Below are 17,448 nucleotides of genomic sequence, written 5' to 3' on the forward strand. Positions count from 1 at the left end.
CAGGAGTCCATGGAGGGATGGACACTAGGAAGAGGTAACTATGGGGAGGAAGTGGGAGGGGAGCTGTTGCATTGTGGTAAACTGTGGTCAATGTCATGAAACAAAGTGTATGTAAACTGCTATATGGAAAGTGAATTTGCTCTGTAAATCTTCACCCAAATCACAATTAAAAAAAAAAAAATTAAGACCCTTTTGTTATGAACTGTGTTCCCAAAAATGCTACTTAAGTCCTAACCCTTGAACCTGTGAATGCACTATCCTTGGAAAAGTTGCTTTTCCCTTTGTTATCAGTGAAATGGTTTTTATCAGTTAAATGAAGTCATACTAGGATGTCAGGGATCCTAATCTTAATTCCTGAGTAGTGTTTATAAAAGGGCAGAATATGGAAATACTCACAGGAAAGATGTGATGTGTCCACGGAGGCAGATACATTTATAATCATAAAAGCTACCAGAAAAGAGAAGCATGAAGTTTCTCTCTTTAATGCCCTCAGAAAGAACTGACATGGTCAATGCCCGCATTAAACCTCTAGCTTCCAAAACTCTAAAAAACTTAATTTCTTTCCTTTAAAGCCATTCGTTTTGTAGTATATTGTTATGGCAGCTCTTGAAAACTAAGACATCATCTTTTTTACTCAGGAAGATGGTAATACCTTTTCCACCTATCCCATTTTAAGATAACCATGTACATACTCTCTTAACACCTTTTTCCTTTTTCTTTATCTATGTAATGCCCAGGAGCTCTGGTAGTGTAGTGCCTAAAGCATTTGACTACTAACCAGAAGGATGGTGGTTCAAACCCACCAGCCGCTCCTTGGAAGGAAGATTGGGACATCTACTTCTGTAGTGATACTGCCTCAGAAAACCAGGGAGGGGCCTCTATGGGTCGGATCCAACTCAATGGCATGAGTTTGGTTTTGTTTTTTATGTAATGCCCAACTACTAACAAAACCTATTCTTGAGTAAACCTTAGCTTTAATTAAAAACTACACAGGGACTTTTTGCCATGAGATCAGAACTAGATGGTATCTGGCTATCATTACTTAACATTGTGATCAAAGATGCCACAGAATACTGATCAAAAGGGGGGAAATGTAGAACAGAATTTCAAAGTCTTCTGGATTCCAGATTTCTGGAGCCATGGAAGCTAGATGGATTCCTGAAACTCTAAGATAATTTTTAAATCTTAAATAAAAAATAACCCCTTAAGTCTTAAAACTAAACAGTTTAGCTTAACTAGTGGGAAAAAAATTCTGCCTTTAGCATTATATTCTTTCAAGACCTCTATGGAATCAGCAGAAGAGCAGCATTTGCACAGGGTCATAGCTCAGAGGGCAGGAAGGCATAGAAAAGCACACAGGGAAAGTTAACCACAGGGAGGAAGTCAGAAGAGAGCTGTTACATTACAGAGATTGCAATCAATGTCATGAAACAAAGTGTATATAAACTGTTCAGTGGAAAATTTGCTGTGTAAACATTCAAGCAAATTACAATTTTAAAAAACTATATGGGATCAAATTGACAAAAGCAACTCAAGATTACATAGGAACCTTAGGGAGCAGTGAGTTAATGAGGAGTAACTCAGAAGAGAATGGCTGCACAACTCACAAGAATGTTTATCAGTCACTGACCTGCATGTAGAAACTGTTAAAATAGCTTTTGCTCTGTATAGTCTCAACACAATAAATAAAAAATTTAAGGAGAAAACAACTATACCAGGTAATTTCTGAGTTGGGATAGACACACACACACACACACACACACACACACACCCCCCATTGGCTAGAATAATGAAGTCTGAATCTTAAAGTAAAAAAATTGCCATATCCATCTTCAAGCAAGCTTTAGAATCCAAAACCTCCCATCTATTGTTTTAGCAACTGTTTGCTTTAAAGGAGCCCTGGTGGGTGAGTGTTTAAAGGATTTGGCTACCAAAGGTTGGTAGTTTCAACTGCCACTCCATGGCAGAAAAATGTGGCAGTCTGCTTCTGCATCGATTTACAGCCTTGGAAACCCTAGGGGGCATTTCCAATCTGTCCTGGAGAGTTACTATGAGCTGGAATTTATTTGACAGCAATGTGTTTGGTTTGCTTACTTTGGTTTAAGTAAGCAAACTTAAAATATAAATTTACTAGACAAGTGTTTCACTGATAATGTATGTTAAGTCAAATGGTATTTTGTAGAACAGTTGATATACAAATATATTCTAATATAGAAATTAAACAACTCTCTTTTTATCCAGTCATTTGTACTGTGAAATGGGAAATTACTGCCCTGGGAGGTGGCGGTGGTAGTAAGTTACCTGATCCTCTAATTTAATGAGATAATAGAGGAAGGACAGACAATAAGTGGAAAGTTAAAAATCCAACCATACAACATCTCCCAATCACACACTCATATGAAAAAAGGTCATACACAAAAAGTCAAGACTAGTTTAAAAGGGGGGGCCAAATTATTATTATTTTAAAATTTGATTACAACCGATTTTGTTGGCATTAAAGAGTTATCTTAAATTGGAATAATGGATAAATTAAAAAAAAATAAAAGTTTGGTAAAAATGGGAACAGGAGTTTTCCAGTAATAACAGATTAGAATGCAGAAAATCAATTTAGAGAAACAGACAAACCCCATGTTTACAATGATTGTGCCACAGATTTAAAATTTCAGTAGTGCATTAGTAAATTGTTCACATTTAGATCCTCACCTTGAGATAATAGTTTCTTGAAAAAAATCTCAGTACCTTGTGCAAATAAATTGGTCTTCCATGTGCCTTAGCACACACTTAAAATTTCTCCATTTTATATATACAAAACATCTACCCATTTGGGCAGGGCAAAATACATACTTTCATAACAAAACTATAATGTACCTCTCAAGTATGAACAATATACACATAATACATCGTATACAGTATTTACAAAATATAAAATATAATACAAGCTGTATGTAATTTTTTAAACTCATCTTTTGCACTTGGTAAATTTCCATTTTTGTACCAATTTCCTTTAAAGCATCCAGAGATTTTGGGAAAATGGTGTTTTACATACATACTCAAATTTGAACTCTTAAGTTTGAACTTTTAGGAGAGTTTTTAAGTGTACTGCCATCAGCTCCCTATTTTGGTTGGAATTTTCAACAGTGCTTCCCATCCAGTGACTAGGAGGCTTTGGAAGAACACTAGGTGAAGGTGGATCACTAAACTTTGCTCCAGCATAATTTTCCTTTTGGCTCACTTCAGTTAGAAACGCTGATTTCTTCAAATGCATATTTTTAATGTTCTCAGTATTTTTAAAAGGCTTTTTTTCTTGTTTCTGAGTTATATCAGATGCAACAGAATTCTGCCAAAAGTTACTTTCATTCCTTTTTGCAGAGGTGATCTTGGTTAGTGGCAAGTTATATTTGCTTTTCTGTCTGTTCATCTTTGGTTGCTCATACAAGCGTATACCATGAACAAGCTGGCCATGGGGAATGGCAATTTTCTCCGATTTTCCCATCTTTGATTTTAAAACCTACAAAAACAAGGAACATAAAAGTAAATACAGTCTGTCTCTCAAGATAAAAATCAGTCACAAACCTTGTATGACATAATATATAAAAATTCTTCTAGACTTTCAGGTCAGTCTCGGTAAGTATTTATTTACGTGCTGCATATATAACTGGATACCCAAATATGCATACCGTTCATTTTGTTTACACTAAAAAAGTTCGTAATCACTGTTCCCACTATGGAAGAGCCAGTTCTAAAATATCTAACTAAAAGCCCCACCAAAACCATCTTCCTACAACTAAGGGCACTAATCTACTAAATATGTGTGCCAACTGTCTTCTGACCAAGGTCAGTGTTTTTAAAATAGAATGGTGCCAATGGAAATTTTCAAAAGCTTTCATTTTGGTTGAGAGTCTGGTGAAATATAAAAAAGTGTGTTAATAAAAATACTTGTTAGCTTTATAGGAAAAGTATTTAGATTATTTCAGAGCAAATAAAAATATGATTACCCGATTTTAAGCAAGCAAGAACTTTAATCATGGTTACCAGGTGTGCACAAAAAAATTGGGTTCCAGCATCTGGTAACAAAAATAGTTAAGAAATGTAAATACTAACTTACCATTTTTTATCACCTCTTTCAGTTGTACACACTTACACAAATACACATCCAGAAAAAGTGTTCTGCCTGTCCCCTACTTTCTGGTAAAACTAATACTTCATTAACTTTGTTTGCCAATTCTCTCTCTCTCCTAATTGAAGTGGTCCTCGTGAGAAGCCATCATCGGATGACAAAGTAAGGTAATCCATCAAATCACTGCCTTTCCAACATTTATACTATGGTAAGGAAGCAGGACATAATAGTACAGGGCAACACATTCCATATCAATAAGGACAACTGCCAACAACACGCTGAATTTAGTACACCTTCTAGAAAAGACAAAACTCTTACTGGTTAGAAAACCAACAGAAAAGCTCGCTTTTAACTATTACTATTCGAGAATCATGGGATTTTAAGAACTGAAAGAAATCTAAACTAAGCAAACACTGCGGTCATACTTATTCTTTCCACAACAAACGACAGAAACCACCATTTAAGAGTTACTTACGCCTGTGAAACCTAAGGTAAGTAAAATGTTTCAATTTGACAAAACTTGTTTTAGATCCAAATATTTTAGATACAATCTCGTTTAAATTTCAACCCATGTTATCCTAGCCGAGTAACATGACAATTGGGCGGCATGACGTCAACGCAATTGGTAAAAACTTTTCTTTCGAAAATTTCATTATTCTAGACAACAGAACTACCTTCTGTTAAAGTCTGGTGAAGTGTATAGTGGGAACGGTTAAACAAACTATCTCAAAGACTAACGCGCTAGAAATCAACAGTCATCGCTTCAAGCAGACAAGATAATTAGCTAACTCTCCTGCCCCTCGTACGAACTTTTAAACTTAGGGAAGACAGCAAAGTACGTACGTCCCGCGAGGAGCCGAGTCCCACTGGGGCTGGGCGCTCTACACGGCCCTCTCATCTGAGCAAAACAAAAGGCAAACCGAACAGAACTACTTGCAGCCCACTCAAAATGCCAATGTAGCGCGAAGGTCTACTCTACGCGCTTCACCGCCAAATCTTGGAGAGATCAACGGCTGGGAAACCGAAAGCGGGCCCCCGCCTCTTCCCTACCACTCCCGCCCAAGACTCTCCTCCTTCATGAGAGCCGGAGAGCTCCGCACGTAGCGCGCGCTGACGTCAGCGCCCCCTCCCCTGCGGGCTCCTGCACTCCCCACCACCACCCCCCGCCCCGAGCCCCGAACGCCGAAACCCCCTGGAACGCCGCCAGCCTGCTAAATCCGGGCTGTTGCTGGGGCGCAACCACTCCTCTCATTGGCTGGTTCTCGGGAGCCAATCAGTAGCCCCAGCGCATGCCGCCCCCTCCTCCTACCCCCTAGCAAGAACCAAGCGGGCGTCACGGAAACTTCCCTCTCGAGTAAACAGCCGCCCCTCACCCCGCCCCCACCCTTCAGCGCCTCAGCGCAGGGCCCCGAACCCCAGATTCGGTTGTGACCGTCTAAGGGCCCCCATATCCGCGCCGCGGCCCTCACCTCTTTCCTGAGTGACGGTTGGCCGGGAGCCGCGGGCGGCAGCGGGCCAAGGATAGGACTCATTTCCTCAGTTCGGGTTGCAGCCGCAGGAGCCGGGGCCGAGACGGCGGCTGGACCCGGGACCTCGTGCGCTCCGCTGGGGCCGGTCGCAGGGCTCCGCCCGCCATCCAGACTCGGCCGGTGCTGCTGGTACTGGTGGAAGCGGCTAGGAAGCTGCCCCGCTGGGCTGGCCCGCACCTTCTTCTTTCGCCGCTTCTTTGGTGCTGCCCGAGGAGTGCCCCCCGCCGTGGCAAGGCTGCAGTTGGTCAGAGCAGCTGTAGCGCGAGGCTGAGGAGTCAGACAGGGACCATCCCCCCCGAGAAAATGAGGGAGAAAGAGGGTTGGAGGCAGTGCCCGGGGGTCTGGGATCCGGGGTAAAGGCGGCGGGGCCGTGGTCACCAGCGGCAGGGCCCCAAAGTAACCGCGAGTGGAAAAGCCCAGCGGTGCAAGGCGGCCGCCCAAGATAAGCGGCTCTCGCTGCGGGACGGAGACGACGGTCATAGTTCAGGGAGGCAAGTGGCTCAGCAGGAAGAAGAGGAGAAAGTGAAGCCAGTGATCACAAGGTGGCGGTGGCGGCGACGGCGGCTGCTGCTGCTAAGAGAGCCCGAGAAGACACCACACCATGACTCGGGCGGTGGCGGCGCAGCAACAAATATCCCGAGCTCTTGCTCCGAGTGTTGTTATTGGAGGCTCCGCCCTGCGCCCCCCACCTCCCTGTGCAAGCCCAATCAGAATGCGATAAGATAGGCCACGCCCCAACGGCTCCGCCTCCACCGCTTCGGAGAGACACACACAAAACAACCAGCTTGCTGCAACCAGGCACAAAGAGAGCGCACTGCGCAGGCGCTGCCAACGGGCTCTTTCAGGAAGAGTCGGTCCCGGGAACAATGAAGTTCGGTTTCAAACCCCCACCCCCCACCGTCCCCTCTCGCCCCCGCACCTAGCTGTGCTAGGTAGTTGACCGAAGTAGGCTGAATTTGGTCATGGGGGAGGGATAGGAGGAGACTTGAAGGAATCTGGAGCGTCGTTGCCTCCTGACCACTGACCTTGGGGAAGTATCCTTTTCATTTAAAACCGAACGTAATAGCATTATCATTTTTAAAAAGATCTCGAAGTACACTATAAGAATTTCTTCCCTGGAAATAGCGAGGAAATGAGTTTACATTTAAATTAATTTGGTGAAATTTGGCTCACTTTTTTTTCCATTTACACGGGTCGGCAATGCTACTCATTAGCCCTGGTAATCAGAGAATAGATTATGGGAGTTACTTCCTGATTGAAATTGGATTGAAAGTATATTAAGAGTTTCCCATAAGTTCGTAAACAGGCATTGGGTTTTTTGTTGTCTTCGTATTTGAAGGACTACGAGACTTTGAGATCGCGACCCTGAGCCTGCTACTGAGGCTTAAAGGGAGAAAAAGTAATACAGCTCTGCAACATAACTTTTTTTAACTATGCATTAGACGTTTTAGTCTCAACGATCTCCTTGCGCTGTGCTCACATACAAAAAGCACTTACTCAGGCACTGTTCTTTACGTTAATTACCTTCGTTTGAACCTCAATGAGAAAAGTAGCCTGATTTTACAGAAGTTTAAACAACTTGTCAAAGATCATACAGTAACTTTGCAGCATTTGAACTCCAATCCGGGCCTAGCAAAACCAGAATTTTTACATCACTTACACTGCCTGTCACACATTGTAGGTTTTTAACAGACCACAATAATTCTACACTTCTCTTTTCTCACAACCTCTAACCAGTATTTTCCAGCTTTGTAGTGGTAAGCAGTTAGTGCTTGGTAAATATTTTATGATTATGGCAAAGTTGGACAGAGGAAACGCGGAGAGGAGGGAAGAATCTCCAGAATAATGCTTCCCAACAGCATTATATAACAATTTAATAGTACATTGCATCATGAGTGCTTGCTGTATTTACTCATTTCTGTGTCTCCAACACCTCATACATAGAATCATGTTCGTTGAATGAATGGCAATCACATACTTAAAGAGCTGCAAAAGATCCTAGCCTTTCATTCAAACCCTCAGGTTGTGAATTAAAGTTGGGTTTGGTGGCCTGGCTAGAGTTAGTAAAGAGCTGGCAGAGACTGTAGAACCTCTGGAGTGGAGGAAATCTTTTGTTTTTGTAACAGTATCTAATTTTCCAAAGCACTTTCCTATCTGTTATTTTATTCTTAAGTGGACTTTTTGAGGTAAGGAGAGACAGGTTCTATTTTATATTGGTAAATAAAACTTCTGAAGCTAAAGTAACTTGACCAGATGGCACATAAGGAGTCCGGAACTCAATCACTGTGCTCTTTGCATTACATCCCTAGGCCTCATGTTTGTTTTCAGGGTCTGGAGAATAATTTTTCTCTAAAAACCAAACCAAACCCACTGCCCTTAAGTGGGATCTGACTCACAGCAACCCCTCCTTGGGCTTCTGAGGCGGTAGATTGGGAACTGATCATTGGTAGCCAGTTCAGTGAGGCCCTTGATCAAGGACACCTGTGCTTGTCTGTATCTCTTGGGTGAATGTTGGAGTTATGTGTGATATGTGGTTTATCCTTTTGAGGCCTGAAGGTAGGCCTCATATTAGTATGGAGTATATATACATTAAGAAAAGTAGCTTCTCAGCTGTGGCCACCCGGCTGATGTGTGCAGGGATGGTGCCCACCACTAAGAAACAGATTTGGAGATAGAATGGACCACCAAAAGAGAGCAATCTGGTTTTATAAACCAGATTATTGGATTTCATTTTACTCCTTGTGTATAGTCCCTATAGACCCTTAGTCTTTAGTAAACCAAAACCAAACCCACTGCCATCACTCAGTCTTGCTTCCACAAAGTGGCTGGTGGGCTTGAACCACCAACCTGTTTAGCAGTCAGATGTCTTAGGCACTGTACTACCAGAGCATTAGTCTTTAGCAGTCTAATTTTAGTGTTCAATCCTGGCCTCTGCTGTGGTATGGAAAAGGTCAGATGTTCTTGCTTAGGCCCAAAGGGCCAGGAGATAGTAAGACATTCTTAGAGTAAAGTTAATCCTAGAAGGACTCACAGGCTTCTGAAGACTTTTTGTTCTAGCTCAGGTCTTGATATTCTTTTTGTTAAAGCAACAATTTCTTTAAAGGAGGTTTTTAACAAAGAATTGAATAGTAAACCAGCTTTTAAAGAGCAGGGAAAGAGCTTATGTGTGGAAAAAAAGTAGTTTACCTACTATTAATGTAGGCTTCAGAACCCTCTGGATTTCTCTTTCCTTTCTTCTACCTTTGTGAAAGATTTATGTTCTCTTTCCTCTCCCTCTCTGTAACTAGAATATCATCTTTCTTTCTACCCTTTCTAACCCTTTGAAGGATTTCTGGTGGTATAGTGGATTAGGCATTTTGCTGCTAACCAGAAGGTCAACTGTTCAAACCCACCAGCCGCTCTGTGGAAGGAAGATGGGGTAACCTACTTCTGTAAAGATTTACAGCCTCGGAAAAGCAGTGGGGGTCACTATGAGTCGGATTCCACTTGATGACAGTGAGTTTGATTTGCTTTGGTTTGGTCTGACCCTCTGAGTAATTTTTTTTTTCCTCCTCACTGTGACTCCATTTCCATTGGCTCTACCAATTGTTGCTTGGCTCTTTAGTGCCTAAGGGACTGTTGTGGATTGAATTGTGTCCTCCCAAAATAGGTGTAAATCTTAACCTCTACTGGTGGATGCAATCCCATTTGGGAATAGAGTTTTCTTTATTATGTTAACGAGACCATATCAGTGTAGGGTGTGTTTTAAGCCAATCGCTTTTGAGATTTAACAAGCAGATTGTTGTTGTTGTTGTTACGGACCGACTCAGATTCATAGTGACCCCTCCTTGGGTTTCCGAGGCAGTATCACTGGGGAAGTAGATTGCCCAACCTTCCTTCCGAGGAGTGGCTGGTGGTTTTGAACCGCCAGCCTTCTGGTTAGCAGTCAAGTGCCTTAGACACTATGCTACCAGAGCTCCTAATAAGCAGAGTAGGCATAGAGAAGAGAGCAGAGATGGAGGAAGACATATACCACACCCCATGAAGATTGCCAAGGAACAGACGCTTGAAAAAGTACCCTTCCTCAGAGTCAAGAGAGAAGGCCTTCCCCTAAAGCGGGCGCCCTGTATTCAGACTTCTAGCCTCTTAAACTGTAAGAAAAAAGTATTTTGTTTGTTAAAGCCATGCGTTTGCGGTATTTCCATTATAGCAGCACTACACTAGATAACTGTATGGAAAGAGGAATACTCATCACAATTTACGCTTTATTTAGTGCTCAAATCATTAATCTTTCAAATCGATGAAGTAATACTCCTCTAAACATTGAACACAAATAGAAAATCAGTGTTTACATTTGACAAAATTTCCCTCAACATTTAGGTATTGTCACAAACCTTATTTTATGAACTGATTCTGGAAAGTTTAATTAAAATTACAAGGCTTATATTAACCAAGTATGCACAGATTTTCATAAGAATGACAAAATTTATACTGATACTCAAATTGCTTGTAAAAGTATTACTGTCACAGATCTAAATTAATTATTTTTTTTTTATACTTCTACCTTCCTAGTGTTGTAATAATTTCACCACACGCTTATTGCTTACACCTTGCTGAGGGATCCAGCAGGGCCTGTGCAGGTTGAGCTTTGCACAAAGCCACCTGGCCAATGTGGCAGGTGCCAACTGAAATACACCTCTCATTCTGTTCTTGAAGCCAATTTCCAGGGTCCAGGGACACCTGGAAGAAGAGGTACATTTTTCTTATTAATACGAAAGTGTGTGTGAGAGTTCCAAAATTGAGCAATTTGACTTGTATCACAATGTCTGAACCCCCACCATCTTCCAAAGCTCTAAACCAAACTCACTGCCCAACTCCGATCCGACTCATAGTGACCCCTCCTTGGATTTCTTAGCTGGTATCTCTAAGGAAGTAGATTGCCCTATCTTCCTTCTGAGGAGTGGCTGGTGGGTTTCAACTGCCAGCCTTCTGGTTAGCAGTCAAGTGCCTTAGCCACTAGGCCACCAGAACTATTGCTTATTTCCTTTCCAACCATGAAACCCTTAGATAGGCTTAAGTATATAACAGAGGATCTTTGGTCAAGCTTAAGTGATTAAACTAAATATATGGAAAGAATGTTGTGGGGGCGGTTCTTGACACAAGACCCTTGTCAGAAATTCCCTCAACAGCTCTCAGGAAATGTTTTAAGGATAATTATGTTATGACCACCCTGTTAAACCGTCCACCCCCTTAGTCTCTCATTTAAATGTTGTTGTTGTTGTTGTTATGTGCCGTCAAGTCAGCCCTGACTCATAGCGACCCCTCCTTGGGTTTCCGAGGCAGTATCACTACGGAAGTAGGATTGCCCAATCTTCCTTCCGGGGAGTGGCTGTTGGGTTTGAACCGCCAGCCTTCTGGTTAGCAGTCAAGTGCCTTAGCCACTATGCTACCAGAGCTCCCTCTCATTTAAATAAGCCTATCCAAATAGCCCCCATTAGTGTTTCCGACTAATCATTGTAAAGCCCCTGCTTCCAGTTGTCCCATCTCGGGCTTTCTTGATCCAACAACTTCCAAGGAGAGTGTTGTACTTTTGTTTTTTATTTTACCTCAGAAATATGCCTCTGTTACTCCACTATTTTGGAGTGTTTCACTTCACTTTGTGAAATCAGATGTGTCCCCAGTTTGAACTGTTTTGAACCATCAATAAATTACTTTGCTTTTATTTTAATAAGAGTATGTGTTTTTACTTATTAACAGGTGTCACAAAAACTGGTGGTAGCCCTGGTATAATAATATTATGGAAACTTTATTTTATTTCATTCTAACTATAAAACCAAAAGAAAAAGCATATCATTTAGACCAGCTGACATTTCAACCAATTGAATCTTAATTCGCTGGGTCACAGGCCTGCTTGTGCCTTTGTACTTGAGCCTTCTGGCTGGCCTGTCATTCTATATATTAATAAAGTATTTTAAACACTTACTATTCACAAAACCTTTAGTTTTTTACAACCTCCTGTTGTAAAAAACTACAGGTGAAACGATGTATTTTTTAAGTATCACTTGTCCAGCCTTCTAGAATCCAGTTTCTTATATGTTGACTTTGACCGTTGGCATTTTTGCAAAGTGATATTGCCTTGTTACAATTGAACAAACAAAACAGTTGCTCTGACTTCACAATGGCTGATTATTTGGAAACAGATTAATAGGCTTTTCTTCAGAGGTACCTCTAGGTGATTGCTGACCTCCAACCTTTTGGTTAGCAGCTGAGCTTGTTAACCATTTGTACCATTCAGGGACTCCATTATATTTAATAAAAACAAACAAACAAAAAAGCCTATAGCTATCAAGTCGATTCTGACTCGTAGGAACCCTATAGGACAGAGTAGAATTGTCCCGAAAGGTTTCCAAGGCTGTAATCTTTACGGAAGCAAACTCCCTCACCTTTCCCCTGCAGAGCTGCTGGTGGGTTCAAACTACTGACCTTTTTGTTAGCAGCTTTGTGTTTCAACCACTATGCAACCAGGCCTCCATTATATAATTAACAGGATCATGGAAAGACATGGGGAGTCTGCCCAGTTAGCCATCTTTAGGACATTTGGCAAACTGATCAGTTTGAAGAAATACACTATTGAATTCTCCTTCTGCTTGGTCATTGTGTGACCCCAGTGCTGACTGGACTGTTGGGTCTCCTTCCTATGTGCTTGTTATGTGTGACAAATGATGTGGAACAGTCCTTTCTGTTCTTAGTGTACTTTTTTTTTTTTTAAATGAACTCATACATACTTCAAACTTTAAAAAAGTCCATATACATAACTCTCTGTTTATTAAACTATCAAAAATTAACATTTCTATTTTGTTGTATTCATTTCTTTTGTACGCAAACTACCTTTTACTAATTGTAAACTTTATCCACTGGAGAATCATTTTGGACTTTCATACTCACATACTTTTAGTGATCTATAATCATTTCCCCTTTTCTGCCCAAATATTTACACAAGTTGGCCAGTGGGATGGTTCTCTTCAACACTTTTCCCAAATATGTTTGACAATATCCTTGCTTTATAGCCACACCAAGATGTTCCAGTCTTATCTTGATCTTTCTCTGCTCTAAGACACAGAATGAGCTATTCTATTCTACACCACTAGAGCTCCTCACTGAAACCTTAGTTCATTTAAATGAGGAAAAAGTATTTGTGGCAAAACTTGAGAATCAGGAATCAATATCAGATTGTTTCACATGAGTACAGATGAGGATTAGCATAATAACACTGCTAAGCCATTTTTGTGACAAAATTGGAAGACATTTTTTCCTTTTAAATTTTTATTGTGATTTGGGTGAAACTTACAGAGCAAATTCATTTACCATACAGCAGTTCATACACAGTTTGTTTCATGACATTGACTACAATTCCCCACAATGTAGCAGCTCTCTTCCCACTTCCTCACTGTAGTTACTTCTTCCCTGTGGCTTTCTTGGAAGACGATGCTTTTTAAAGTCACGACTTTACATTTTTTCAAAAATTGCAATTTAATTCTAACATTACAAAAGCATTTAAAACATTGATTCCTTTGTAAAAAAATAAATAAAATCTAATTTTTCCCAGCATAATTTAAAATTTTCAACCCGTTAAGCAAACTGCAATTTAAACCCTCATGTATAAGCCCTATGTCTCATCAGCTATAATCACTGTCCTCATCTGTAATAACTTCAATGAGTACAACTTCTTAGTCTTTCCTCTTTGTCTCTCACTTTTTAAAAAATTTTATTTATTTGTTTTTATAGAGACAGTAAACAGCAAAGCATACACCAGTTGAACAGTTTCTACATGTGCAATTCAGTGACGTTAATTAATTTTTGGAGTTGTGCAACCATTCTCACCCTCTTTTTCTGAGTTGTTCTTCCCAGATCAATGTAAATTCACTGACCTCTGAGTTTCCTACCTAATCTTTGGAGTTACTGTTATCACTTTGATCACATATGTTGTTGTTGTTGTTATGTGCTGTTGAGTCGGCCCTGACTCATAGCGACCCCTCCTTGGGTTTCCGAGGCAGTATCGCTAGGGAAGTAGGATTGCCCAACCTTCCTTCCGAGGAGTGGCTGGTGGGTTTGAACCGCCAGCCGTCTGGTTAGCAGGCAAGTGTCTTAGCCACTATGCTACCAGATCACATATAGACAGACCTAAAAATAGCACAGTACTCAAGGCACTTTTTTTTTTTTTTTTTACTAGTTTAAGCTAATCTATTGTTTGGTTTTAAGAAGACTTCAAGGGATATTTCTGGTTGAAGGTTCAGATTTTAAGATTATCTCAGGCAGTAGTTTCAGGGGTTCATCCAGCCTCCATGGCTTCAGAAAGTCCAGAGTCCATGAAATTTGGAATTCTGTTCTGCATTCCGCACCCACCCCCACTCCCCCACCATCCACCTTTTCTGATCAGGATTCTTATATAGAACTTTGATCAAAATGATCTGAAATGGTAGCCAGGCGCCATCCACTTCTGATCTCTTGGCAAAGGAGGCAGTCGTTCATGGAGGCAATTAACCACACATTAAATTTCCTCTTTCTACTTCCTCTTTGGGAGCTCTGGTGCCGTAGTGCTTAAGGCACTTGACTGCTAACCAGAAGGCTGGCACTTCAAACCTACCAGCCACTCCTCAGAAGGAAGGTTGAGCAATCTACTTCTGTAATGATACAACCTCGGAAACCCAAGGAGGACTTGATGGCAGTGGGTTTTAGTCCTTCTTCCTCTGTTGCTGCAGGCAAATAGAGGCCAATTGTGTCCTGGATGGCTGCTGGCTAGCTTTTAAGACCTCAGGCACTAGGAAATGAACTGGGAGGTGGGACTGAAGCACTAAACACATTATTAGGCCAATTAACTGGGATATCCCATGAAACCATGACCCTAACCCTCCAAACTAAGGAATCAAATCCTATGAAGTGGTTTTTTTTCTTTTCTTTCTTTTTTGGTCATTGTAAATATGTTTATCACACAACTTTTGCCAATTAACTTACTGATAGCACTTAAAATAATCAGCTGTGCAACTTTCTCTTAATCAATGTGATTTTTCCATCTATTTTGTCTCTTATAAACCACTGCCATAGAGTCAATTCTGACTCATAGAGACCTCCATTGGGTTTCTAAGACTATAAATCTTTATGGAAGCAGATTGCTTCATCTTCCTCCTGCAGAGCAGCCAGTGGGTTTGAACTGCCAACCTTCTGGTTAGCAACCAAATGCCTGCCTTACCCACTATGCCACCAGAGCTCCTTTTGTCTCTTATATGCCTCCCCCCCCCCTTTTTTTTAACGTATTATTCCTTTCTTCAGTCATCATTATCTTTCTTTCACCTTCCCTCTCTTAGATGGGATTAAAGCATAATTCCTGTTCCAGACTGTTTTGTGATATGCTGGTGAGTTATCATTTTTTCATGATTTTAGTTCCTTGTAAAACTTGGGACATCTACACCATCACTACTTTTGAACTACCCTAGATCAAGTCAACACAAATTTAATGCCATTATTTTGTTGTATGACAGAATGTACTCTAGAATATTGGCATTCTTTTTTTTTTTTTTTTTTAGTTGTTGGTATCCTCTTACTTAGGTAACTGATAAAACTCACTAGTGTCAAGTCGGCTCTGACTCATAGCGACCCCCCCTTGGGTTTCCAAGGTGGTATCACTACGGAAGTAGATTGCCCAGTCTTCCTCCGAGGAGTGGCTGGTGGATTTGAGCTGCCAGCCTTCTGGTTAGCAGTCAAATGCCTTAGGCACTATGCCACCAGAGCTCCCAAGTAACTAATGCACTTACTAAATATTCCAGAATAAATTTCTACATCAAAAGAAATAGAGAAAGGCAGAGGATCACAGAAGAGAAGCAGCTGGGGCAAACATTTTACAAACTATCAAAATCTGAGGAAAATTACCTTTTTTTAAAATAATAATAATAAAGCATTGCTAGCCTTTTTCGTTGCAAGGATTTACTCTAGTTACCTAAAGTCATAGGATATTTGTTTTAAGGATATGTACACACAGGGATAAGGAAGACAAGAATTCCACATACCAGGCCTAATAGGATCCCAGGAAAACCTTCATACCAAGAATTCAAGGGAGGCACACGAATTATGGAGTAACTGACAAACCTGGATTGAAGTTCAGAAACTCAAAATTTATTCAGGATCTAGTACCAGTGAAGCGTTAGTAACTGGGTTATTTTGTTGCTCCTCAGCTGATGTTTGTTGACTCTTACTCTAACACTCTGGCATTCTCATGACTCAACCACTGTTTCTGTCTGTTTTTTATATTTCCACTTCTACTGTCACTACCAACTATCTCACTTTACTAGAGTTTAAATTCCAGAGAAAGGAACTGATGAGTCCACTTAATGATCATCATCCTGGTTGGGTAGAACTTTCTCAAAAGATCTCCTCTGGGTGGCTCCTGGTCAGGATGGTGAGGACGTGAAACCAAATATAGAACCTATCTATAAGGAGCTACATCAGACAACTGTGATGATTAATTTTATATGCCATCTTGGCTAGGCTATGGTGCCCATATATTTGGTCAAACACTAGCCTAACCTCTGTTATGAAGTAATCACGTATGATTAAATCACTTAGCCTTAAGTAACACTATTTCCCTCCAATGTAACAGGCTTTATCCAATCAGTGGAAGCCTTTAAGAGAAAAAAGGGACTTTTCCTAGGGTGTATTCTGTCAGACTACAAATATTTTTCAGAACTCCCTTACTCTTCAGTCTTCCCACTGCTTACCTATAGGGACATGAGACTTTTGGGATATGACTACCTGTCACCTGACCTACAAATGTTGGACTTTCTCTCTCTCTCTCTCTCTCTCTCTCTCTCTCTCTGTGTGTCTCACTGGTTCTATTTCTCTAGTGAACCCTGATTAAGGCAATCACTTCAGGCACTGTGGACATGGCATGTGTTGGTAGGGTTGGCCAGCTCAGTTCATTATATAGCTTATCCAGGAATCCAAGTGAAATGAGATAACCTAAGGAAAATCAGGCTTCTTTTGGAAAAACTGGCTTTCTGGCCACATTCTCCCATGATTCCTGGTGAGGTCAAAACTGGCTGGAGCTGAATAGAGGCTGCCCTTTTAAAACAAATTATGCTCTTCTAGCTCATTTCATGCCTTTACCTGCCTGACACTTACAGAAAACTAAATTTGGATCTCCTATAAAAATAAATTGGATGAAGTGAGATAAATGGAAGAATTCAGTTGTGAGGCACCTGAGTCTTTATGCTAAGGTATTTCAGAGGAAATGGGAAAGTGGGCATGGGAATAAAAACCTAAGACATGGTGACTGGCAACGTGGGTCCAATGGGAAGACCAGAGAGAGTGAGAAGTATGATGATGGTCAGGAGGGGAGAAGAGAAGAAAAGGGAGGGAGGGTGAAGGAAAGGCTTCCCAGTTTTCAAATCTGGTTGATTGGAGAGTGTTCTGGTTACCTAGTGCCACTCTGACAAGAAATATACCACACATGGGAAGGCCTTAACAAACAGGAGTTTATTCTTACAATTTGGAGGCTTTAAGTCCAAGTTCAAAGTGCCAAGCTCTAGGGACTGGGTGGAAGTCCCTCAGCCTTGAGGTCCAGCTCTGCCTCCTGCTCCCGGCCCACTGGAGCTAGAGGCTGAGAAGCCACAAGGTTGACAAGCAAAAAGGCACAGTCCCAATGTTACCAACCCACACGGCAGGCCATTCACTTAAATCCATTGTAAGTCCCCAGGTCGGCAGAGCATAGCAGGCTGTTGAGCAACGACACGGCTACATGCAAGATCCAAGCATGCCAAAGGCTAGAGACCA

The 17,448-nt window shown here is 41.2% G+C and overlaps 1 protein-coding gene across 1 annotated transcript; it reads right to left on the reverse strand.

The window, feature by feature from the left end:
- Nucleotides 1-3,064: 3,064 nt before the first annotated feature.
- PNRC1 (proline rich nuclear receptor coactivator 1) lies at nucleotides 3,065-6,126 on the reverse strand. The gene is made up of 2 exons (XM_007950905.2): nucleotides 5,587-6,126; nucleotides 3,065-3,508 (listed from the first exon to the last, which is right to left on the reverse strand). The coding sequence occupies exons 1-2, from the start codon at nucleotides 6,124-6,126 to the stop codon at nucleotides 3,065-3,067; spliced, it is 984 nt and encodes a 327-aa protein (XP_007949096.1).
- Between the last annotated feature and the right edge of the window lie 11,322 nt (nucleotides 6,127-17,448).

This window comes from Orycteropus afer, unplaced genomic scaffold, assembly GCF_000298275.1.
Source record: "Orycteropus afer afer isolate SDZICR_OR568_19922 unplaced genomic scaffold, OryAfe1.0 scaffold00011, whole genome shotgun sequence".
Classification (NCBI taxonomy): Eukaryota; Metazoa; Chordata; class Mammalia; order Tubulidentata; family Orycteropodidae; genus Orycteropus; species Orycteropus afer.